Genomic DNA, 25,685 nt, shown 5'->3' with positions numbered 1-25,685 from the left:
AGGCAGGCGAAGCTGCTGTCAGTGTCGCAGGGCTCGGCTTTGGCACCCTCTCTTCTTCCGTAGCTTTGGTCAACAGTTACAGTGACGATAGCCTCATTCGGGGGTGACTAATGGGCCCGTTTTGTTGTTTGCATTAGCAGAAGGACCACAGCCATCGCCCGTCTCCCATCTCCAAGATGGCGGAGGCAGCTTCAATCTCACCTCTCGCGAGGAGTTCCTCCCCCTGTCTCTGATTAGCCCCGAGGTCAGAGGTAACGTTTCCTGGAAGCGGGCCATTGGCTGAGACTGGGCGAATCCTGCGGTGGGTTGGGCGTTGCGGAAGTGGGCGGGGCTCCGGGTTCTGGCGGTGGGAGTGAGGTGAGGGCAGTCGTTTTGACGTTCTAGGGTCCGGTCCTTCAGTGGGATTGGGTCCCGCGGTGGGATTGGTTTCCGAGAGCTAATGTCTAGGCTTGCCTGGGGCGGCCTGTTGGATCTGAGTAGCCTAAGGGAGATCGGCTGTAAAACTGAGGTCATCTCATTACATTGATTTCCTTGCAAGAGCGGCCAGAGATGGTACAGGATTTGGAGAACTTTGCGGACTCCTTTCGCAGATCGCTGACGTTTGTCCCATACCTGTCTCTGCAGGTATCGCACGGTTCTGTGAGCGCCCGGGTGATAGATTTTTAGCAGTGAAAGAAGACGCACAGACGTCTCTTTTCGGCTGCGGAGGTAGAAGTACCTTTGAAGGCTGTTCGCTGCTGGGAATCGCGAGCTGCTGCAGCAGTTTTCACAGCAGAGAGGTTTTTACCTCTTCAGTCTCTGCCCCTCTCTATGATCTGAGCCTGGAAACGTAGGGGGCGGAGTACTGAGTAATCCTATGGCCTTTACTTTTTCTGTCTCTTTAAATGTTGGTGTTTCCCCAGGGCCCCATCCTCTGCCCTGTTCTGCTCTAAACACCCTGCTCCTTGAACTCAGGTCAAATGCCATGATTTCCTAAGTCTTCTATTTCCTATACAACTCAGCTCTGCCTTCCATATTATCTTCTGTGAATTACCTATTTGACAGTTGCCTAACAGAAATCTTGGAGTCACCTTGGGTTTCTCACCTTTAAATCCTCTGATGACCAGGTAGTTTTACAAAATAAATAAATAAATCCTCATAAATCCTTTTCTTTCCATCTCTCCTCACTGTTTTTCTTTCTTCTTTTTTTTTTTAAGAGAGATTTTTTGCCATTGGGCTGTTCACTCCCCAGAGAGAGACAGAGACAGAAAGCAAGAAATCACCCCCTGGGGGATGACTATGCCACAGTCCCTTTTCCATTCTCCTCTCAGGATTTTGGGCACTACACACATGTGCACAGCATGAGTTTTAAGTCACCGGGTCTGGGACTTGAACCTCAGTCAACTACATGGGAGTCTAGCAGCATAACCGTTATGCCATCTGCTGGTCCCTCCTCACTGCTTTTGATCAGAGTCTTATGGGAACAGCCACTTAACTGTCTTTGTCTCCGGTTTGGCCTCTCTCCAGTCTGTCCACACAAAATCTCACTGTCACTTCCTGCTTGTATTCTTGAGGCCACCCCCTGTATTGAACAGCATCCAGACGACTTATGGTGAGCTGTAAGAACATCAGCTGGCCCTTTAAGAATACCATCTCCCTCCACTTGTCCTTCAACTCTGTTCCAGCTTTATGGAGTAGAGGACAGGCTCTTTTGTGACTTAAATAGGCTATTTTCCTTGGCCTGAAATGCCCATCCCCGATCTGTGCACCCTTAAGATGTAGCCCGCATAGTACCTTCTCTGGTAAGCTTTCCTTCCCTTTCTTTAATTTAGTCTTCTCACCTAAGGCACCTCTCTTGTTCCAGTGAAATCATGCACTTATTTCTGTAAACAATTTTGAACCATTTTCTAGTGTCTATTTGTGTCTGTCTCCCTCATCAAACCAGGGATGCTGTTAAGGACAGGGATTTATTGCTAGAAGTCACGTGTTCTTGCCAGAGACAGAGAGGGAGCAAGTACCCCCGAATGGGATGTGATCCTGCCACCGTCCTTTTCCCTTCATTTCCCTAACCCATCAGGATTTGAGGCATGCATGCACATGTGCCTGGCATGTTTTTCAAGCCAGTAGAGCTGGGATTCAGACCTCAGTCGGTCTTGTGGGATCCAACTCCCTATACAGTGTGCTGCCAGGTCAGCCCAGGGATTGTTTGACTTATCCTTACAACTCTAGCAACATGCAGTGTCCGGCATGAATTGAGTGTTCAGAAAATGTTGTTTGATCAAGTGGACCCAGAAACATGCATATGAAATAGTTTGAGAATCATCTCTCTATACCAAAATAATATAGTTTATTAGTATTTCCAGGGGTAATGAGATAGGTGGTCATTTCTCTGTGGTTCACTATGGAATAAATATCAGCATGTGTTAATAGGTTATGAACTGAAAAAGCATATTTTAACTTAGATTTCAAAAAAATTCTTTATTCAATTGATTCAACAAGTATTTACTGAAAATCTGTGTACTGTGTACCATTCTAGGGGCTTGGGCTAGACAAGTGAACAAGACAAAGATGTTTACTCTTATGGAGTAAATATTCTTTTATTCTTTTTCTTTTTTTTAGCTTTTTTCTTTCTTTCTCCTTCTTTCCTTTCTTTTTCTTTCTTCCTTTCTGTCTTTCTTTAGCTATAGAGCATGTGTGCTCACCAGAGAGAGAAAGAGGAAAGGTGAGAAGTCACTCTCCCCAGAGGGCATGGCCACACCACAATTCCTTCTCCACTCCCTCAGGATTTTGAACATGCACTCTCACATTCCCTGAGTGGTTTTTCAAGCCACCAGTAGCTCTGGGACTCAAATCATGCATTTGGTCATGTGGGCACTAGTGCCTTAACATACATACTACTTACTGGAGTGAATATTCTAGTGGGAGCCAGAGGAGGCAAACAAAACATGTGAACACATAATATGTTTTAAGGTACAAGGTGCTATATTGGAGTGAAGGGGTTGCTTTTTTTTTTTTTTTAATAGGTTTTTGCCATAGGCTGCATACATTTGCCATAGAGAGACAGAGTCAGAAAGAAAGTGAGAAATCACTCCTTGGGGGGATGGCCACACTGCAAACCCTTCTCCACTTGTCTCTCAGGATTTGGGGCATATACCATATGCGCCCAGCATGATTTCCAAACTGCCTGATCTGGGACTTGAACTGTGGTTGACCATGTGGGAATCCAGTGCCTTAACCACCATGCCCCCTGCTGGCCTGAGGGGGTTGCAGTATTAAATACAGTAGATAGGGCAGGCCTAACAGGGAGAAGCTGTTGAGCAATTGAGAAAAGACTCAGAGTTAAGGAGGGTTTGCTCTGAGGCTCTCTGGGGGAAGAACCTTACAGTCAGAAGGGACTAGGGCAGAGCTCCTCAGGCTTTGTGTTCTGGGTCTCTTTAAAGAGAGCAAGTAGGTCCATGTGGCTGGAACATGTGATCTGGGGGAACAAAGAGGAGATGGGGTTACTAGGGGATAAGATCATGTAGGCCCTTGGAGGCTACTGTGAGGACTACTCGGAGAGAAGTGGGGGTAGGCAGGCTAGAAGGCTCCTGTGGTATTGTGGGTCAGTAAGTGAGGGGAGCTGAAGCCTGGGCTGGCCGTGAAGGAGTAAGAGTGATCTTCCCTTGCCTCCTCCCCCTTCCTGTTCTTTCCTTTATTTATTTCTCTTGGTAGATGGAGCACTCGCTATGTCTGGGAATATACTGCTGTGCGAGACTAACACAGACTCTCGCCTTCACAGAGCTTACTCTACTGAGGAGAAGACGGACAGTAGCAATTTAAGCAGAGTAGCATGGAGCTCAGGTGCCTGAACGCAGGTGCCTGAGAGTGATTGGGGAGGGGGGGGTCTCTTTCTAATTTAATTTAGCTTGGGTAGTCAGTCATGCTGTGTGAGGAGGGAATGTTTATAAAAAAAAAGAGAGAGAACCAAAGGGTGGGGTAAAACCTAATTAAAAAAATGTAAGGATAAAGGTGGGGAGGCCAGAGGGAGCATGCCAGGCACAGGGAGTGTGTGCACCATAGCTCTGACTGCCTGGGTGACAGCACGGGTAGGGAGAGTTCTGTATTTTCCAGGAACTGGATGGAGGCTGTGGCCCCATGAGCACAGGAAAGGGTGTAAAATGAGGTTGAAGGAGCAGGTAGGGATGTTGGCTCGGATTTTAAGTGCAGTGGGAAGCCACCATACCATTTTAAGGGAGACGTGTGATCTAATAAACATTCTTAAAAGGTCATTCTGGGGTCAGCAGGTAGTGTGGTGATTAAGGTGCTGGACTTCCATATGCCAACTGCAGTTTGAACCCTGGGCCTGGTGGCATGAAAATCACACATGGGCACATGTGTGCAAAGTCCTGAGAAGAGAATGGAGAAGAAGGGACTGTGGTGTGGCCATCCTCTCTAAGAGGTGATGTCTCACTTTCTCTCTCTCTCCGATGAGCACACGCACCCTATGGCAAAAAAAAAAAAAAAAAAAAAAAATAAAAGAAAAAAAAAAAAAAAAAAAAAAAAAATACCCAGTCGAGGTACAGTGTATTTGGGTGGAAGACAAGCCATCGTGGCTGATAGATGATTACAAGGAGGAAGAGAGGAGCCCAGGCATCAGGGTGACTTGAACTTAGGTTTATGGCCTGAGTTTATGGATGGACAGTGGTACTGTCTACTGAGATGTACATGGCCTTAAGAACTCCATACTCCCCCCACAAAACCCAGGACTTGGAGTGAGGAGCGTGATCTCTTGACAAGCTGTAGGACTAGAGAAGGTCAGAAGAGAAAGGATGAAGATGGGAATGCAGCTGCTAGGGGAAGTGAGGGTCACTAGCCAGTGTGGAGCTCCCTGGCAATGATGCTTGCACTCATCGGACAGTCCAGAGGGAAGCCAGTCAGCTGGGTGGCTGCATTTCCTTCTTTGTTCTTGATATGTCTTGTGGCTTCCCCTGTCTTAAAAACAAAATGCCCATTTTTAGGACCTGCTGAATATAATCTTAGTATTTCTTTACTTCAGAATGGTACATTTATTGCTATGTGAATAGCATAGAGTTAAAATGTATTTGTAAAACTGAAGGTTGATTTTTTCTTTGTAAAACACCACCATTAAATTTTCATTATGTGATCTATGAATTTATTTGTTTAATAAAAAAATAATTTTCACATCATCAGAATTAACATACCCCTTATCGTTTCTTTCTATTTTGCCCATTTCTTCTCCATATTTGCTAAGGCTAGAATAACTGTTCTTTTCAAAGGATACTGCAGGGAAGCATTTGTACTTTAATATATATATATATATATATATTGTTTATGTATTTGTTTATTTATTTATTTATTTGTTAGAGGATGTATTCATTCACCAGCAGAAGGGAGAGAGTACCCACGATGGGGTGAAGTCATGCCACAATCCCTTCTCCTCCATTTCTCCATCCTGTCATGATTTGGGACACACACACACACACACACGTGCATGTTTATCAAGCCTCCAGGACTGAGATTTGAAACACAGTGGACCATGTGGATATAGCTCCCTTAACCATCAGGCCACAGGGTCAGCCTGCATAACAAGTTGATGGAAAAACCCAAATGTCCAGTAATAGATGAATGAATTGTGGTGTAGTCTCCAATGCAGTACTGCACAGCAATCAAGATAAAGAAGCCACGGCAAACGATGATTTTTTTTCACACATAGTGTTGAAGAAGTCAGATGCAAAAAAACATATGCTATGGGGGCCAGCAGATGGCATGGTGGTTGGGGCATTGGATTCCCACATGGCCAACCACAGTTCGAGTCCTAGGCCTGGTGGCTTGCTTTCTCACTTCTCTTTCTCTCTGTCTCTTTCTCCCTGGTCAAATTAAAAAAAAAAAAAAGATGAATAAAACTAAATAAAAAAGTAATTCTTTAAAAAAGAAAATATACTATATAATTCTTTTTGTAAAGTAAAAAAAATACTGAGTTAAAAAAAGCTAAACTCAAGAGGTTACTTTTTGGGGAGAAAGACAATAAAGGGGGTAATGGCTAGCTTGTTAGTTTTATAACTCATCACCTGACCCTCATGGTTTATAAAATTTTGGTATTATACTTGACGAAATAATATGTTGAAGATGTTTAAAGAACAAAGATGTTTACATGCTTTTTTATCTCATTTGACCCTTTCGATGATATCAAAAATTAACATATGCTTTAGCTTTCCATCTTGGCCATTTAAGAGAAAGAGAACTAAAGAACACTAATTAGAAGTTGGCTGTTTAAAATCTTAAGCCAAGATCTGATTTATTTATTAATAGAATACATTTTAAGGAAAAAAGAAAATTTAGCTCTTTTTATTTTTAAGGTAATTTTGGGGAAGTTTCCATTTTTTATTTTTTGTTTTATTTTATACATTCAACCACTTAGTTTGTAAAGTGAATTTACCCAATGTGAAATACACTTCAGACCAGTCCAGTTGGGGATAATATACATGGTATCATTAATAGGTGATAAACCATTTCTGTGTCCCACAAATGTCTCGCCTCTCTGTTTTTCTCCCTAATTTCCTTCCCCCCACTCTTCCCTCTCCCACCGTCCTTCCACAGAAAATTTAACTCTTGACATTAAAAAACTAAGTTTTGCCACAGACAGATAAGCTTTATCTCAAGAAAAATAAGCCAACTGGTTGTTCTACGCAACCACTATGGACTGCATGTTTGCCCACCAAATTCGTTGAAGTTGAATCCCCAATGTGCTGGTATTCAGAGGTGGTGCCTTTGGGAAGTGATAAGGTCGTGAAGATGGGGCTCTCTGTAATAGATTAGGGCTCTTACCAGAGACAGGAGTGAGTTGATGTCTCCCTCTTGGCCACGTGAGGATATAGTGAGAAGCGAGCCCTTGCCAGAACCAAACCACATTGGCACTGTGCTCTTAGACTTAAGTCACCCAGTCTGGGGTATTTTTGGTGCAGCAGCCTGAGCTAAGATACCAACTATGCTTGCTTTTTGTCTATTTAAAAATACTCGTGCATTCGGGCTCTCTGGATCGCTTTTTCTTCATCTGTAGAATAAGGCTGTGGAACTAAATGAAGAATTCTTAATTCGGAATCCATGGATGGTAAGGTCTTTGAATCCTTTGAAGATGCAGAATTATACATATTTGTCCTTATGTATTTCTCTGGTGAGCAACCCATAGCTTTCACCTGATTTTCACAAAGAAGACACCATAAAAATTAGTCTACTGCCAAGGTCCTTTAAAGCTCTAATATTCTAGCCACCAAATTTGTTGAAGTTGAATCCCCAATGTGATGGTATTCAGAGGTGGTACCTTTGGGAAGTATTAAGGTCATTAAGATGGGGCTCTCCGTAATAAACTAGGGCTATTATCAGAGACATAGATCTGGTGGACGTAGATGGTGTAATGGTTACGTCACTGGACTCCTACGGAGTTTACCATGGTTTGAGTCCCAGACCCAGCAGCTTTAACTCACTCTGGGCATGTGTGTGTGCATGCCCAAAATCCTAAGAGGAAAATGGAGAAGGAATTGCAGTGTGGCCATCCCTCTTGGGGGTGATTTCTCATTTTCTGTCTGTCTGTCTCTCCAGGGAGCACACATGTCCTATAGCAAAAATCTCTCCAAAAAAAAAAAAATCTGGGCAATTTTCACGTAGATACAAATTCTAGATTTTCTCTAAGATGTATTAGAAAAGTTACTGTTTTTATCTGAGTATTGGGTATTTTCAGTTTTTTAAATTGTGTTTTTAAACTAATAGAAATATAAACTCTTAGATATTAAATACTTTAAAAGATCTTTAGCCCTTAACCCTCTCATACAGCACATACTGCCTTCCCTCGAAAGGGCCAGAGCTCACTGTGACTGGTCTCAAAGGAGAACGTGCTCAGTGCTAGCAAGGACTGTCCAAACACGCCCAGTGTTTTCTAGCAGAGCACTCACTTCTCTGGGACACTGGGACACGGGACATGGCAGAGGATGCATGTGGGTGAGGATGACAGTGACTGATACCTCACGTTGGCTTGTTGTCAACGACTCAGTGCTTGAGTGTTAACGCCATGAAAATGGTCTGGTTCTGACAGAGTAACAACAAATCAATGATCTTTATGAGAGCATCACTTCCTGTGAGCAGCCCATAAAGCCTACTGGTTTAGTCCTGCGAGACCGTGAGTCTTAGAGCCTAAATTCCTTGAGTACCTCTTCCTACTCCAATCCAGGCCTTGGTTTACAGAGTGTTGACTAGCAGAACTGAAGGACCTGGAGTAATTTAGTGTTTCAGAGAGTAGGGGGCTGAGGGGAGGCTGCAGATGCAAACAGTTGGGCACAGATCCAGGAAGGTAAACTCCAGTTATCAAATACACTGTCAGAAGGCATGGGGAGGGGAGTCTGTGTAAGTCTAGTCTTTAAATACTCCTCTTGGGCCAGGGCCACAGCGCAGCAATTCTGTGCTGCACAAAGGAAGCCAGATCCCACGTGGCTGACTAAGGGTTCAAATTCCAGCACCGTTGGCCTAAAAACAAGCCAGGCATGCATGCCCAGGATCCATGACAGGATGGAGACTCGAGGAAAAAGGATTGTGGGGTGACCAGGCCCTGCTGGGGGTCACATGTCCTATAGCAAAAATCTCTCCAAAAAAAAAAAAATCTGGGCAATTTTCACGTAGATACAAATTCTAGATTTTCTCTAAGATGTATTAGAAAAGTTACTGTTTTTATCTGAGTATTGGGTATTTTCAGTTTTTTAAATTGTGTTTTTAAACTAATAGAAATATAAACTCTTAGATATTAAATACTTTAAAAGATCTTTAGCCCTTAACCCTCTCATACAGCACATACTGCCTTCCCTCGAAAGGGCCAGAGCTCACTGTGACTGGTCTCAAAAGAGAACGTGCTCAGTGCTAGCAAGGACTGTCCAAAAATGCCCAGTGTTTTCTAGCAGAGCACTCACTTCTCTGGGACACTGGGACACGGGACATGGCAGAGGATGCATGTGGGTGAGGATGACAGTGACTGATACCTCACGTTGGCTTGTTGTCAACGACTCAGTGCTTGAGTGTTAACGCCATGAAAATGGTCTGGTTCTGACAGAGTAACAACAAATCAATGATCTTTATGAGAGCATCACTTCCTGTGAGCAGCCCATAAAGCCTACTGGTTTAGTCCTGCGAGACCGTGAGTCTTAGAGCCTAAATTCCTTGAGTACCTCTTCCTACTCCAATCCAGGCCTTGGTTTACAGAGTGTTGACTAGCAGAACTGAAGGACCTGGAGTAATTTAGTGTTTCAGAGAGTAGGGGGCTGAGGGGAGGCTGCAGATGCAAACAGTTGGGCACAGATCCAGGAAGGTAAACTCCAGTTATCAAATACACTGTCAGAAGGCATGGGGAGGGGAGTCTGTGTAAGTCTAGTCTTTAAATACTCCTCTTGGGCCAGGGCCACAGCGCAGCAATTCTGTGCTGCACAAAGGAAGCCAGATCCCACGTGGCTGACTAAGGGTTCAAATTCCAGCACCGTTGGCCTAAAAACAAGCCAGGCATGCATGCCCAGGATCCATGACAGGATGGAGACTCGAGGAAAAAGGATTGTGGGGTGACCAGGCCCTGCTGGGGGTGCTTTCTCTCTCTCTCTGATGCATATACTCTGGTTTTAAAATAAATAAATAAATTTCATCCCTTCACTCTTATGGTCCAGAATTAATATACATTACCCAGATTAATTTCCCTTCACTAAACCAGACTTAATTATTTTCTACTTTTGGAATTTCAAAATATCTAAGGAGAACCAATTAGCAAATTAGATAAGAGTTGTTGATTAAGGATTAAGAATTAAGAAAACCGCTGCAACCATTACAGTGCTCATTCAGGAGTTTTGGGTTTTAAAGCAAACAATATCAAAGAAACAGGAAAATAACACCTTTTTAAAAATCTTAGATATGCTGCTTTTATTCCAAAGAATAAAATACTTGACAGGTTCTTAAATGACAAAGTGTGAGCCGCACCGCCAGTCCTCTCCAACAACTCTGTGAGGTAGGTGTCTGCACAGCAACAAGGGGTCCACACAGCCCCTTTCTTCCCTTGTTCTCTCAATCCCGAGAACTGTCGTAGCTGAAACCACCATTCTAGTGGGCAGTTAGAACAACTGCTCCTCCGTCTTGTTCCCCACAGAGCTGTCCAAGTTATTTTCTGCTCCTGGGGTTGGACCATCTGTTTCCATGACGATTACAATATATATTTTTTTAAGAATTCAAATTGTTGCTTTGATTTCTATGACCTAACTCTGCATCATGGACGTATTACTATGATGTTTAGAACACTGATTGACTCTACTTGCTTTAAACACTCTCGGTTCCTTCTGTGTTTATGATCAGCGATCAGCCAAGAGGACAACGAGCAAGTCTGAAATTCTGAGATGTCTGCATGTTCCCTTTTCAGTGTCGTTAGACTTCATTTCATATAGTGTTTCCGTATATTACGAAATGTGGTACAATACACTTCTACCAGGAAAGGCTTAGTAGTAATCCTAGATATTACAATACAATTATTGTAACAAGAAATGTGACACTTGGAGCAGAACACATGCACAGAAAATAAAATCTTTTCAATAAAATGACATCGCTAGAGACCCACACCAAACTTCTCAGGGGTAGGAAATGCATTTCCAGTCTGGTACATGGTGGTGTGACAAACTGCTTAGGAGCTTTTGAGGTGGTGACCGCAGCTGAAATATATCTGTGACGGATGCCACCCTATGAGACATTTGTTTTGCAAGTGTAGATTTAGGAATCATCGAGTCCTGCTGGGTCATCTTTCTAGACTAGGAGACCAAAGCGCTCTTACTCCCATGCAAGAATAATGTCTTATGAAAGACTTCCCAAGGATCCCAGCTTCTCCTCTTCAGCATGAAGTTAAGTCTAATGAAGCATCTCACGCAGGAGTCCTACTAAGACTTCAACACCAATTTAATCATTTACTGTTGGGTGATTTCAGGGGAAAATTAAAAAGCGAAAAACCTTTCACTAGCATAGGGAGTTCATCAGTGAAAAGGAAGGTGATGCCCTGCTTTCCTCCCCTAGTTCTCCTAAGGACAAAATGAAAAGTATGTGGGAAATGGCTGTAATTACACGATGCCTAGTTTAAACAGTATTGCTCTCTCTGACATGCAAGTTCTGCGGTAGCTCTGTATCAGAAACCACGACTGACATTTTATTCAGAATCTTATTAGTCAATGGCTAATCTTATTAACGTGGGAGAATGTGTCAGATTTTCTCCGTGTCTCCCTAATATAACCCTGCTCGATAATAAGTTGATAGATAGTATTCCTAGTGATGGCAGATGACAATGCTGATACCGATATGCATGTAATGGGGCTCAATAATAAATTAGTGAATAATATTATTGGGTCGTTGAAAAAGTCATGACATTATTTTTTCTATGTAAAAATGTGTCATTCCTTTTCTGACGACCCAACAGTGTAATGACGGCAGATGACAAAGCTAACTCGGACTCCTGTCTTCAGGGTGCACCCCGCCAGCCTAAATTCATGAATGAGTAGTGCTGGCTAAAGTGACTGAGGACCTAGTCAGACCTGTGCTATCGATTCATCTCAAACAGAAAACTGCAGAAAAGGGCATTAGACACTTGTGTCATAGCTGTCAGAAAAAAACGAGATAATGTTCTTATCCAGCACCCAGACACGTCTGCCCATTCTTCATGGAATGATGAATCGGGGCTATTTGCTGCCATCCAAACAGAAAACTAACCACAATTTGTCCATTCTGTTCCCAGAGCTAACTAGTAGTTTCTCTTGTCCCACTTAAATAGTGTTCTTGTATCTTAAGGGCTTGGATGCTCATAGATATGAAGATCCTCTTTCCTCAGCTTCAAACTACTATGAGTTTGCAGAATCACCAGATCCCTAAAAACATCTCCCTTTACGATTACTTTTATATCTGGTCCTATGAAAGGACCAAACTCTTGTTTAAATGTCATAATTGTGAACATCAAATGTGCTGACTGGAGATAATGTTTTCAACTTGTAAATTCTTCTATCGATTAAAAAGTGTTCTGCAGCTCAGCTGTGATAGTGCGTGCTGCTAAAACACTGTGCTTCACAAGCTGGGAGCACACGGGAGGCCCGGGTTCAATTCCCAACCCAACCTAACAACTGAGAGCATGGCATGCTCCTGTAATCCTAGCAGCTCAGGTGGCTGAGGCAGGAGTACTGTGACAAGACCATTTTTAGACAAAAAATAGAAAAAAAAAGTTTTGTAAACTGGAATATGAAATCAAATGATAAACTTCAAGTTTCTTCTTTTACTTTCAGTATTAACAAAAATTCTACCAGAATGGAAAAGTGAAACTGCTCCAAATGTACAAAACTAAGCTAGTACTACAAGAAACACTGACTTTTCCCCAACACTGCACGAGATTTTATTGTAACAAAAGGATTTAGATGAGTTTCATAGCTCTGTATTATCATATATGTACCCACTGAGCATAAATTGGGTAAACTGTACACTTGATGGTATCTTACTACACACCCAATTTAAGTAATTTTGGGGAAAAGAAAAAGATATAAAAGCATCCCTTTTTATATAACTCCATATTTTTCCAGAGACTTTATAGATTGCACAGAATCAAGATAAAACTGTAGGTTATTATAATTCTAACCTTAACATTAGAACCTGCAACATGTAAAAATTCCAGTTATATATTGCTAGGCATTTGTCAAATGATCATCGAATGTCATACAGCGGTTTTGAGTTTATAATGTTCAGATGCTTCATACTGCCATGGTCCTTTCATTTGACTTTATACATTAGCTCAGACAGTCCAGTAAACTCATTTTTTTCATCTGGTTAGCCTTTGGGTTATCACTTCTCGGTACATAATGGAGATGTAGATAAGCAACAGAAAGATGACAAAGAAATCATCTAGAAAGCCTAGAATTCCAAACAAGGCCTCAGGTACAAAATCTAAAGGTGATATGAGATAGAAAAAAGCTCCCATTAAACAAAGTATTATTCTAATGCGGAACATCCAGAAAAGGCCCCCAACTGAAAACATTTCTCTGAATGCATGCCTCAGTAAGGTGGGTAGGTCCATAATCCTTTCCATAATCTGGTAGGGGAAAAACACATGTTATGATTTAGCATCTAGGGTGTGAGGTTTTAAAATAACATATTTTAAAAATAACACGCAAACTCAATTAAGGTGAATCAAGGACATTCACGTATTGGTTGAACACTGTTTTCTAATTATGCATTTTGTTTAAAAATTGTTCCTTGATAACTAGGGTCTTTTTTTGTTTTTTCTTTTTTTGGAGAGGTTTTTGCTATAGGGTGCGTGCGCTCCCCAGACAGACAGAGAGAGACATAGAGACAGAAAGCGAGAAATCACCCCCCAGGGGGGATGACCACGCCGCAATCCCTTCTCCTCCATTCTCCTCTCGGGATCTTGGGCATGCACGCACACGCACCCGGCGTGAGTTTAAGCCACCGGGTCCGGGACTCGAACCGCGGTCGACTACGTGGGAGTCCAGCGACATAGCCATTATGCTAACTGCTGGTCCTGATAACTAGGGTCTTATAAAGTACATCTTACTGCAGATAACTGAAAAGCAACTAACTTGTCAACAAATTTAAAATATGGGATATAGTAATATGAACCTCAACTCATCTCTAATTTGAGACACAACAAACCAAACCAAGAATATACTATATAGCACTGGAGTCTGAGGCTTGAGCTCAAGTCTCAGCTTTAAGTCAAATTGGGTTTCCATTCAGTCATTCACTTCTTAGCTGCATGATCTGGGGGACTGTGGTTTAACCTATTAGTGATAACTCAACTTATTATTTATGTGCCATAAGACTTATAAGGAATTAATACTGGGGGACCAGCAGATGGTGTGGTGGTTATATTGCTGGCCACAGTTTAAGTCCTGGACCCAGTAGCTTGAAAATCATGCAGGGCATGTGTGCATGTGTGCCCAAGATCCTGGGAGGAAAATGGAGGAGAATAGATTGCAGTATGGCCATCTCCCCGGGGGATGATTTCTCATTTTCCCTCTCACTGTGTCTGTCTGTCTCTCTCCAGGGAGTGCATGCACCCTCAGGCAAAAACCTCTCAAAAAACAAAATAATCTAAATTGGGCCATCCAAGTAGCCTAGCAGTTAAGGGAACCAGTTCTCACATGGCTGACTCATGTTCAAATCCTGACCCCAGTAACTTGAAAATCACACCAGGTGCATGTATGTGCATGCCCCAAATCCCAACAGTTTGGAGAAGGGGAGGAAAGGGGGTGTGTCCCTACTCACACCATACCCCCCATCTGTCTGTTTCTCTCTGGTGAATGCAAGTGCCCTCTGACAATTTAAAAAAGAAAGAAAGAACTATAAGATATTGTAATATGAAAGGTCTTTATAAATTGACAGATATTACGTAACTTTTGTCCATTAGAGATACAAACTTGGAAGGCTTTGACAGTCTAAGAACAGCAGTTACCCTCATTCTTTCCATTATTTCCTCTGGTCATTCCTGTGCACACAGTTCAGCTATTTATAACAATCTGTCTAAAAGTTATAAACCTAACTCTGGGTATGTATTTTATTTTACAAATGACAAGTTGAGAAGTAAATGCAGACAACAAGGCGAAGAACTGAGAAAGTGAAGAGAAAACAGTTTAAAAACTCTTCCAGATAAAGAAAATCTTATAACTAGCTCCTTTTAGAAAACTAGACACAAAAGATAAAAAGTGAACCTTTTAGAATCACTACCAATGTGAATTTTCTATGGAAGAAACCAGTATTTAAAGCAAAAACAGCTATGCAGCTTTCACAAAGTTTATGGTGCATTACTTTAAATATTCAATGACCAGCCAGTAAATCTGAATGCCTTACTGTCCTTTACCAGAGCTATTTTGTTCATATCTAATTTATCATTTGTACAAAATCTATGTAGACAAGAAATATGAAATGGTTTACTCAGAAATGTTGATATATTGAGCAAAATCTTACTCCAACTATGAAAGAAGCAGAATTTCAAAGAGCTAGATGTCTTTATTATATTGTAACTTAATCGTATACCAGGCTTTCTGACTTATTAAGTATTCAACACCTACAAAAAAGTAATTGAGCAATGGTGTGCTTCACATTTAAAAATATTTATAAAAATCTTATTTTTTTTTTTTTTTATGCCAGAGGGACCTGCATTTGCTTGACAAAGAAAGAGAGAGAGAGATGGCAATCCTTCCCAATGGAGAGTGGTCACACCATAATCCTGTCTCCATCCTGTTGGGATTCTGGGTATATCCATGAATGCATACACAACTAGCATGTTTTTCAAGCTATCAGAGCCAGGAATTGAACTATGGTCAGCCATGTGGGACTTAGCTCCCTTAATTGGTATGCTGGCCCTTAATTTTTTTTTTCTTAAGTTCAATGGTAGGGCTTAAATTCGAAACACGTTGCATTCTCAAAGAATCAGTTATATATGTCACTGAGAATATGTGAAAAATTGCTGGATCAAAAAATATCAGAAGAGACTCCCCAATGATTATGGAGGGCAAGAGTGATTAGAATAAGTTGTCCTTATTGTTTAAACACCTACAAACTGGGGCCCTTAGTACATTCTAGTGTTTGAGTATATATCCAATCATACACACATTTCTAGAATCATTTGTTATATTTCAAGAAAACCAGAATGAATGTGATAGTTTTAAATTTATCAAATGCTTTTTGAGGGGGAAGATAGGTCAACTGTAGAATTAATGTGCTTTTAAAACGAGAATGCTTTTGGCCTTGCTCTATAGTGCAGTAATTAAGCCCTGTGCATAGGGAGCTGGATCCTACATGGCTGACCATAGTTCGGATCTTAGCCTGGATGGTTTGAAAAACATACCAGATATGTGTGCATGTGTGCCCCAAATCCTGATGGACTGGAGAAATGGAAGAAAAAGTACTGTAAGTGTGACCCATGCCATTCCCGTCCCCCCTGGTGAGCACACATACCCTTCATCAATAAAAAATAAAATTAAAATATATAATGCTTTTGACTAGCTGACATTTAAAAAACCTCCACAGCCTAGAGTTATTTAAGGAGAAATTTCTAATGGGGCTAAGGTAAATAAAAATAAAACATAATTGTAAAACTCCACAAGTTTTTAGGGCCAGCAAGTGGCGTAATGGTTAAGTTGCTGGACTCCCACATGGCTGACTGCAGTTCTAGGCCCAGACCTGGTGGCTTGCTTTCTCACTTTCCCTTTTTCTCTCTCTGATCAAATTTTAAAAATAATAATAACCAAATAAATAAGTAATTCTTAAAAACAAACAAAATAACAAACAAAAAAACCACAAGTTTTTAGTTAGAAAGTTTTCTCATAAGACAAACTATGTTTTGGAATCACATAGGAATCAGCAATTTTCTATTTCCCTGTACTATTTCCTACTGCTTTTTTTGTTTGTTTGTTAATTTCTCTTTCATACATAAAGACTTTTATAACATTTTTTGTTTTTTTTTGGGGGGGGGAGGGAGAGGTTTTTGCTATAGGGCGCATGCGCTCACCAGACAGACAGAGAGAGACAGAGAGAGAGAAAGCGAGAAATCACCCCCAGGGGGGATGGCCACGCCGCAATCCCTTCTCCTCCATTCTCCTCTCGGGATCTTGGGAACGCACGCACATGCATCCGGCGTGAGTTTTAAGCCACCGGGTCCAGCATGCGAACCGCAATTGACTACAGGGGAGTCCAGCGACATAGCCATTACGCTAACTGCTGGTCCCCGGTTGGTTTGTTTTTTAAGAAAGGAATCTACAGTCTTTAGAAAAGCTGTAACTCAGTGATTTATAACAGTAAATGCAAAAACTTGACTAAAACATAAAGAGGTTTTTCATAGTCAAAAACTGCTTGTTGGTAAATTGCATTTTACAAAAGAGAGATCTGATGGCTCCCTCTAACTTTGCACCCACTACAACACTACTCACAGATCTGGGCTGCCCTGAGAATCTTCGGTTATAGTCATTGATGTCCTGATGCAACCTCACGACATCCTGAGACTGATCATCTTCACCAAATACCGTCAGGAGTAACGTCACCTGTACAGTACAGAAAACAGTCACGCCTTCCTGCACCATTCTTCTTTTCAGTCTGTATTTTATTCAATACAATGAGAAAAGCCTCCGAATTTATATTTCACTCATTTCTTTTAGTAGAAGCAACATGAAGTGGGTAATAAGTTATTACTGCCTTATGATAAGATCCAATGCAAATACAACTTGCATTCCTATAAAATAAAACGGACACCATACCCAGACACTGGTTTTAATTTTTTTTAATTGTGTGTGTGTGTGTGTGTGTGTGTGTTTTGTCTGTACCAGGAACACATTCAATAGTCCTCCTTTTGAGCTAACAGATATCTGAAAATACAAGAATGTCAAGATGTCAAGATAGCATTCATGAACTAAGTGACATGAAAACATGAGGCCTGTCATTCTGGGAGGGGAAAATTAGGATATTCTTTTTCTTTGTGCTAAAATAATGATTCCCTATTCTCCCTGGTATTTGAAATATCTACCAGCAATTACATAAAGTTATTTCAGAGACCAGCTCGCGAGCACCAATCCCTGCTGTAATTTTAAGTGTGGTTCTTCGTAATGTTCTGTAACACGGTGCACCTAACCCTGCTTCCTCTGTGGCGTGGGAAGGAGGGTCTGAGCAGCCCAGGACCGCAAGGAAAGGGTACCTTGAAAAACAAATATATGAAAAAATACAGAATCATATAGGAAATAGTCACTGGTGAGTCATACGATGAGATGAAAACGGAAAGAGGTAGTGACAGATTCCGGTTTAAATCTCTGTTACTTTCATCCTTCCTCAGTTCAGCTGGAAAGACAGGGCTTCCCACAGCTCAGCTGTTTTTCGAACATTCAAACGAAGAGTGACTAAGGGCGGTGGGTGGTAGGACAGCAGGGACAGCCATGACTTCCTTCACAAACTGTTAATAAAAATGCATTCTTTCAACCAGCCGGTGGCATGGTGGTTAAGGCAGCTGAATCCCACACAGCTGATGGATAGGTTTGGACCTGGCCATTCGAAAAACACACATTTTGGGTACATGTGTGCCCAAAATCTCCAAAAGAGGAGAGGTGGTGGAGAAAGGATTATGGCATGACCATTCCCCATGGGGGTATTCTTTCTCTCTCTCTCTCTCTCTCTGTGTGTGTGTGTCTCTGGCAGGCCTATGTGCTCTCTGGCAAAGTTTTTTTTTTTTACAAAAGCATCAGTCACCGTGGGCAACTATGTTAAGTGCTGGGTATACAAAAACAAAAATATTGACATGCTCTGCTTATGGGTGACCACAGTACCAAAACAGAAGGGAAGCCAGACCTGTTCGACAGCCCATCCTATGGCACTGTGGTGAGTGTTAGGCCGTGCAATGGAGTAGGATGGCTCTGTTAGTGTTTGCATCCAGGGCAGGCAGTGGTGAGGGCTCCAGTCAGACACGGCAGCCTGTGTATCATTATTTCTGTGACTATTTACTAAAGGAGCCCAGTCAGACAGGAGGTGGAGGTGGTACCCACCATCTGTCTCGCCTCCTGGATGAATTACTCTGCAGTTAGGAAACCAATAGCTATTGTATTGAGGCAACCTCATCTCTATCTTGTAGCCCCTTAGTGGGGCGGTGGACAGTGCCAAGGAGGGTTTGTGTGTGTGTATATATATATATATATATACCCATCCCCCCTGTGGAAAGCCACCAATGGAGCCAAGCAGGGGAGAAAGGTGGTGAAACTAATTCTTTAATGCAAGACCTACTAACTGATCTCGATGTTGCTGGTAGATGGCAAAAATGGTAGGAGGTGGTACTGGCAACTAAATTTCAATGTTGACTGCCTTGTGTCACAGATCAAATCAGTCAGAGGCAATACAAAACGAAAAATGATCAATTTCCTCCTGATGATGCGATTAAAAAGTCAAATGCGAGGGGCTGGCAGGTAGCATGGGGTTAAGGTGCTGGACTCCCACATGGCGACTACAGTTTGAGTCCTGGGCCTGGAGGCTTGATTTCTCATTTTCCCTTGCTCTCTCTCTGTCTCTCTCTGGTCAAATTAAAAAATAATGATAATAAATACAACTAAATAAAATAATTCTAAAAAAAAAAAAAAAAAAAAAAACTGCAGAATTTAGAAGTGTTGAAGCAAGAGACCTGGACCTCCTTTTCTGTACCAAAAAAGGAGGCAGTGGATGAAGGAAGTGGACAGCCAAAATCACGGCTTAGGCCAGCTGGTGGTGGGTGGTTAAAGCAGCTGGAGCCTACATGGCCCACTACACACAGTTCAAATCCTGGACCCAGTGGCTTGAAAAACATGCCAGGCACATGTGTGTGCCCAAAATCCCAAAAGGAGACATGGAGGAGAAGGGAATACAGCCTGACCATCCTCCACGGGGGTGCTTTCTCACATCCTTGCTCTCTCTGTCTCTTTCTGGCGAGCACAGGCACCCTCTGGCAAGTTAAAAGAGAAATAAAGAAAAAGCTAAAAGGCACATGTGTACACATGTGCATACATACCTATGTGTGTATGTAAATCAATGTGTATTCAAGGTTTTATTTATGTAAAGTCCAAAAATCAGACAAAGCTAAACAATAATCGTACAGATGCAAACTGAGTAATAAAGCTATCTACACTACAAAATTAAGGAGTTGTTTACCATGAAAGTCAGACAGCAGTGACCTCTAGGGGAGGATGGGGGTGGTGGAAATTCGGAAGGGGCCCTGGGAGTTCTGGGCTGTTCGCCAGTTTCTAGTCCTTAATCTGAGTAGCGATTACTCGGATGTTGCTTTGTGATAATTCCACAAGCTGCACTTCCTTGTATTGTGGGCTTTTCTATGTGGCTGTTATATTTCACAAGCATTTTTGAAAAAAATGGCTTCTCTCCTATCATTTTATTTTATTTTTTGGTTTTTGTGGGTTTCTGCATTTGCAAAATGCCCTTTACTGTAGTTTCAATGGGGTTTCAAGAAGGAACAAAAGCAACCTAATATATTCAGCTGATGTCTCCACTTGGACACTCTCGTCCTTTTCAGGACTTCATTTTCATGAGGGAAGACTTCCTAGGAAAACGCTATCTTTTCTATACGTTCAAAACTTGTTGTCAGACTGGTATATAGATTTTTATTTTAACAGTTTAATAAGTTTAAAGGAAACTAGGAAAAACCAAATACAACTGATAGAATGTCCTATGCTGCTATACTAAAAATAAGAACTATGGTTTTTCAACATTGTTCCACAGTTTGTTCTCCAGTTTGTCAAAGAAACTGAAAAACTTTAGGACGTCTCATTTGTGCAGATATTTCAGTCTTCAGATTTACGTTTATAAGCTCTTCCTCCCTCCCTCCAGAGGTGGCTTCTATGTTAACGGTAACGGTCTAGTCTTTTCTGGATAATGCATGTGGCCAGGCCTCTAAAGTAAATGAGACATTTAAAAAAAGATTTATAGGTCATTGAAAGCTATCTGAACCCTCACTAGGAAAGGGCAGATAAATATATGGTTGAGCGCAATTAGCTGGTTCAGTTACTCCTTCGCTGGTACTGTGACAAAACCTTATTAGGATTTGGGGAGGGATTTATTTATCAGTTGTTTTTCACTGTAACTGTAGGATTTGAAATAGAATTCTCTTTTTTCATGTGGTGTTTTGATGGTTTTTTAAAAGAGTTGGGGCTGGCAAGTGGCGTGGTGGTTAAAGGCGCTGAACTTCCAATGGCTGACCACAGTTTGAGTCCTGGACTTGGTGGCTTGTTTTCTCACTCTCTGTCTCACTCTGTCTCTTTCTGGTCAAATGGAAAAATAATGATAATAAATAAATAAATAAATCTTAAAAAAAGAAACAATCAAATAACATCACAGAATCTTGGGATAAATGAAGTTCTATTAAAAAGATTGAAAATTCAAAATGTAGATACATGAACTATACACATTGACACAATAAACTAGCATAAATGATGCTTTCTGGATATAAAGTATTACCGTTTGTCTACAGATGGGACAACTGATTGCCCCCAGCCACGAACCGTATCGCCAGTATGCAATAATGCAGGCACCTGATGGGAAAAAAAGTACTGAGGTTTTTAAGCCCATATATCCTGAGAAACTTTCAAATATTTTAAGTACTTAACAGCATCACCTTATTTAAAATATTTTTTACTTCATTCAAGTAAATCTAGTAACAATTCTTAGCCATTAAAAAGTATTTTTATGGGGCTAGCAGATGGCATGGTGTTTATGGTGCTGGACACTCCCATATGGTTGACCATAGTTTGAATCCCAGACCTGGTGGCTTGCTTTCTCACTTTCTCTCTCTCTCTCTCTTTGTGTGTGTGTCTCTCTCTCTTTGGTCAAATTTTAATGAATCAATGAATAAATGAAATTAAATAAATAATTATTTTTTAAAAAAGTACTTTTACTTAAACTGTTACTACATAGATATGTGACGGACTTTTTTTTAAACACAAAGAAGTATGCATTAACTGCCTTGATACTATGAGGCTTCCAAGAAAATACTGCATTTCATATATAAAATGGTAAATTAAATATTGTTGTAAATATGACAACCAACCCATCACAGCATGAATTTTCTGTTCCAAATTTCATATATATGTATTACAGAAACACAACTTTTTTTTTTTTTAAGAGTTCAGAAAGCTGAGTTACGAGAAGTGTGGGCTCATGGTAAGTAAGCAGTGTGAGGAGTCCAAGCAGAAAAAGGCTATGTGCCCTCTGCCCTAAGAAAGTTCCTAATCTAGTGCGATAGCTGACTCTGTTTGGTAGTGGATAGCTCTAATTTTCCTACTTGGAGGGATTCACGAGCAGTAAAATAGCCAAAGTTAGGGAACGCAGCCTAAAGGAAGAGTTGGTGTGACTTCAAAAAGTGGGAGGTCAGCTAAGTGTGTAAGTGCTAAACTTCAAGCCAATAATAGAGGAAGGAATATTTTTAAATACTATCTGATGCTGCGGCCAGCAGGTGGCGTGGTGGTTAAGGGTACTGGACTGCCACCTGGCCAACTGAGGTTAGAGTCCCAGATCTGGCGCTTGCTTTCTCACTTTCCCTCTTTCTCTTTCTGTCCCTCTCTGGTCAAATTTTAATAAAGTTAAATAAAATAATTCTTTTTTAAAAAATGATCTGGTGTTTAAGGGGCCAATTTGCTTTCTTTTCAGGACATCTTGAGTCTTCAGCCACACGAGGCCCACCGTGAATCTGAACTAAGTGCTCCAGGATCCTCTCTGAATTCCTTGCCTCAGCAACCTGGCTTAGGCCTGTGTGTTGCTTATTCTTATTCCTCCAGATTAAATAAGTAAACAGAATTCAGGACAAGCAATGGCAACCCGATTGAGGAGACCAAAGTGACGTATGTCAATTAATCAGAAGGTAATTATATCTTGAGCTGTGTAATATTAACCCTGAATACAAACGGAGTGCAGATCACAAATCACTCTTGTAGAGGAGCAAGGATCTGAGCGGACCTTTGTAGGACAGGGAAGATTTAGATAGGCAGGAAACAGGGGGAGGCCACTTCAGGTTTTCTGAGCAGCAGAAGCAAAAGCCAGAGGCACAAATGAATAGAGCATGGGGGATGCTGGAGAACAACAGATGGGCTGAGCAAAAGCTGTCGAGACTGGACGGCAAGGAGAAGCTTGCTCACCAATTGACAGTGGAGTTTAAAAGCTGAACAGTCTCTGATAGCTCTACTTTCCCAGGGTGCTGTGCTAATTTGGTAATATTCATTAGGTACTCTGAGCAGTTTCTTTCGGATGGGAACTCTGTGAAAGCAGGACTCGTTCATCAGTTATCAGTATTGCTGTCTGTAATGATGACTTAGATTTGTCTACTACCTTGTCCCCAAGAACTCCGTGTGTTTGACAATCTCATGTCTTTTCTAGTCCTTGCTTGGCACGTTATATATTGGCCACCAGCCTGCACTGAAAACCGTGTCCTGCACATCAAACGCTCCAGTTCTTAGACATGTCCTCATATGCACATACTTTCCTCTTCCTCAACTTCCCCCTCCATAAGAAGAGATATCTACCTAAATAGAACGGTGAGAGAGATGAATCAAAACCTTTCATTTGGGTCAAGTTCCTCTAGGAAAAAGGCCTCCCAAGACTGCTGGAGAATTGCATCAGCTACTCTGGGTCACAAACGCAGACGAGGTGCTGTCTGCTGCTGCTATTACTGTTACCTCGTGACGGGGGGCAGAGCTGCGGTCCTGGACATAGGAAACAAGCTGAAGTACTTCTGACACACATGGTATTAATATGCCAGAACTACTATTCAAAGAAACACATTTTGGTTTACTGAGAAGCTGAATAACTAACTTGAAAAAAACAAAAACAAAAAAACGCTTTGAACTTACAGACACCAAACGAAAGTGGCTAATGAGTAGAGCAGGCTATCAGAAGCCGTCTACCCTGTTACCTCAGACCCAGAGGGAAAACCAAGAACACAATGCAGCCACCTTTCCACCGGCAGGACTGGCCATTCAGTAATTACAAAGGCCTGGGTTGGCACCTGCCAGACCTCACTGACTCCTAGCCCCTGCCCAGAGTGCTGCGAGAGGATGACAGAGGCCGCATCCAGACGCGGAAGGAAAGCTCAGATTGATTAGGGCTACCTGCCAGCAGCTTCTGAGGAAGGTATCTGCCTGCTCTGATGGCCAACTGATGTTCTTTCTGATTGTGGTTATTTTGCTGTTTCTTAGCATTTACAACAGAGAATTAAAAGACTGAACCTGAAATACATGCTTTACAATTTATCAGTTACTTAGCAAAACCTTAGGAAGAGGTTGAAATTAATGGATGAAGCAATTATGGGATTGGATTATTAATGAGCACAAGGTATAGAAATCCACTGAAGTCCTCCCAACAGCATAAATAGTAACACTATATCTAAGATTTTTTTTTTGAGAGGTTTTTGCTATAGGGTACGTGCGCTTGCCAGAAAGACAGAGACAGAGAGACAGAAAGTGATAAATCACACACACACACACACACACACACACACACACAAGGGGGATGGCCACACCGCAATCCCTTCTCCTCTCGGGATCTTGGGCATGCACACACACGCGCCTGGTTTAAGTTTAAGCCACTGGGTCCAGGACTTGAACCGCAGTCGACTACATGGGAGTCCAGTGACACAGTCATTATGCCAACTGCTGGTCCCTATATGCTACCTTCTAAAGTAGTCTTTATACGAGAATTTAGTACATTTAGAAACAATTAACACCCTATCACAGAAAGAAATACTGCTTAAAAAAGCCAGGTGTAGTGACCGGGAAATCCAAGTAGGGAGTAGTACACCATTGCACAAGCCACGAACGCACAGCAGAACTGAGCACAGGCTTGAAGACAGACTTCGGCAGGAATCACGTGCTGATCATGGGAATCACATGTAAAGCACGTGTGAGTCACTTGGGGATCACTTGGCAATCACATGCAAATCACTTTCCAATCACGTGGCACTCATGTGACAATCACATACTGGGCACATGGGAATTGTGACAACATGCAAATAACACGCTAATCACGTCACAATCACATGGGAATCATGTGCCAGTCACATGGGAATGTGAGTGTCATGTTATGAACATGCTAGGGACATGTGAAGACCACGTGCTGTCATGTGTCACATGCTAGCAACGTGTGAATGCCATGTGAGTGCTCTACGAGCTGTTGAATGAACATAATGACCTGCGATCAGCACCCCAGTAACATGATGGAATGAATGACCTGAACGCCACATGCCTGCTCAGGTGCCAGCACCTGCCATGCCTCCCAGTGCCATGCCACCACCTGCCACGTCTCCAGGTGCCACACTACCACCTCCCGCATCTACTGGTGCCAGGCCTCTCAGAACCACATCTCTGGGTGGCTCCTATTTTTCACTTATAAGTCATAGACAATTTGTAAGAATAAGGTGCAGATAGCCCTGAGAATTTGTACAAATGACACGTGACACCATGTGTAACCAGTAGCCAAATGTGTACCTGTGTATTTAAGAGAAAATGAGTAGACCTGGAGAGACTGATGGCCAAAGACCTTCCATTTCACAAAACAGGAGTGTACAGAGTAGGCTGATCACTACTGGCTGAGGAAAACTAATGTGGCATCGCATCTGGATGACACATTCCTGGTTAGAAACTGGCCTTGGGGCCAGGAGGTGGTGTGATGGTTAAGGTACCAGATCTCACATGGTAGAGACCCAGACCCGGTGGCATGAAAATCATGCTAGTCACATGTGTGCGGATGCCCAAAATCCTGAGAGGCAAATGGATGAGAAGAGACTGCAGTGAGGCCATCCCTGCTGGGGGAGTGACTTGTCACCTTCCCTCTCTCTGTCTCTCTGGTGAATGCATATGCCATATGACAAAAACCTAAAACAAAAACATCAAACAAAAAACCTGGCCCTGTCATTTGGTAGGTGGGTTATCCTTTTTAAAATTTCTTAATGTCTCTGAGCCTCCGTTTCCTCATTTGTGGGATAAGATGAGAAGAAGAATGTAAAGTGTCCAGTATGCAGTAGGCATGTAAGAACTGACACCCCTCTCCCAGTTTTGTGTGATCATAACAAGCAATGACAATGTGTTATCTCATTATTCCCCCCGAAATCTTTCTGGAAGCTCAGGAAAAGTGAAGCGGGATGAAAGCGCCCCTGA

General features: G+C 42.0%; 1 protein-coding gene and 1 long non-coding RNA gene across 4 annotated transcripts in view; one reads left to right on the top strand and one right to left on the bottom strand.

The window, feature by feature from the left end:
• The first annotated feature begins 23 nt into the window (after nucleotides 1–23).
• On the top strand, nucleotides 24–23,852 carry LOC102496465 (uncharacterized). Its single transcript, XR_333492.3, has 4 exons — nucleotides 24–251; nucleotides 625–708; nucleotides 22,189–22,399; nucleotides 22,912–23,852. It is a non-coding gene; the product is annotated as an uncharacterized LOC102496465 (long non-coding RNA).
• Nucleotides 6,899–25,685, bottom strand: part of RNF170 (ring finger protein 170) — a 30,762-nt gene continuing 11,975 nt past the window's right edge. For 2 of the 3 annotated variants that reach the window (XM_006141642.3, XM_014592769.2), the window contains exons 5-7: nucleotides 21,001–21,074; nucleotides 16,959–17,069; nucleotides 9,907–13,099 (exon numbers count right to left, since the gene is read on the bottom strand). In XM_006141642.3, the coding sequence (XP_006141704.1) occupies nucleotides 12,830–13,099; nucleotides 16,959–17,069; nucleotides 21,001–21,074 (455 nt within the window). In that variant the 3' untranslated portion in view covers nucleotides 9,907–12,829. Of the gene's footprint in view, nucleotides 7,173–9,906; nucleotides 13,100–16,958; nucleotides 17,070–21,000; nucleotides 21,075–25,685 lie in introns of those variants that run through there. The other variant, XM_014592772.2, reaches the window with a different exon arrangement.

Source organism: Tupaia chinensis, unplaced genomic scaffold (assembly GCF_000334495.1).
Source record: "Tupaia chinensis unplaced genomic scaffold, TupChi_1.0 Scaffold000061_1, whole genome shotgun sequence".
In the NCBI taxonomy this organism is placed as follows: Eukaryota; Metazoa; Chordata; class Mammalia; order Scandentia; family Tupaiidae; genus Tupaia; species Tupaia belangeri.
This window is presented reverse-complemented; position numbering and strand designations above follow the sequence as displayed.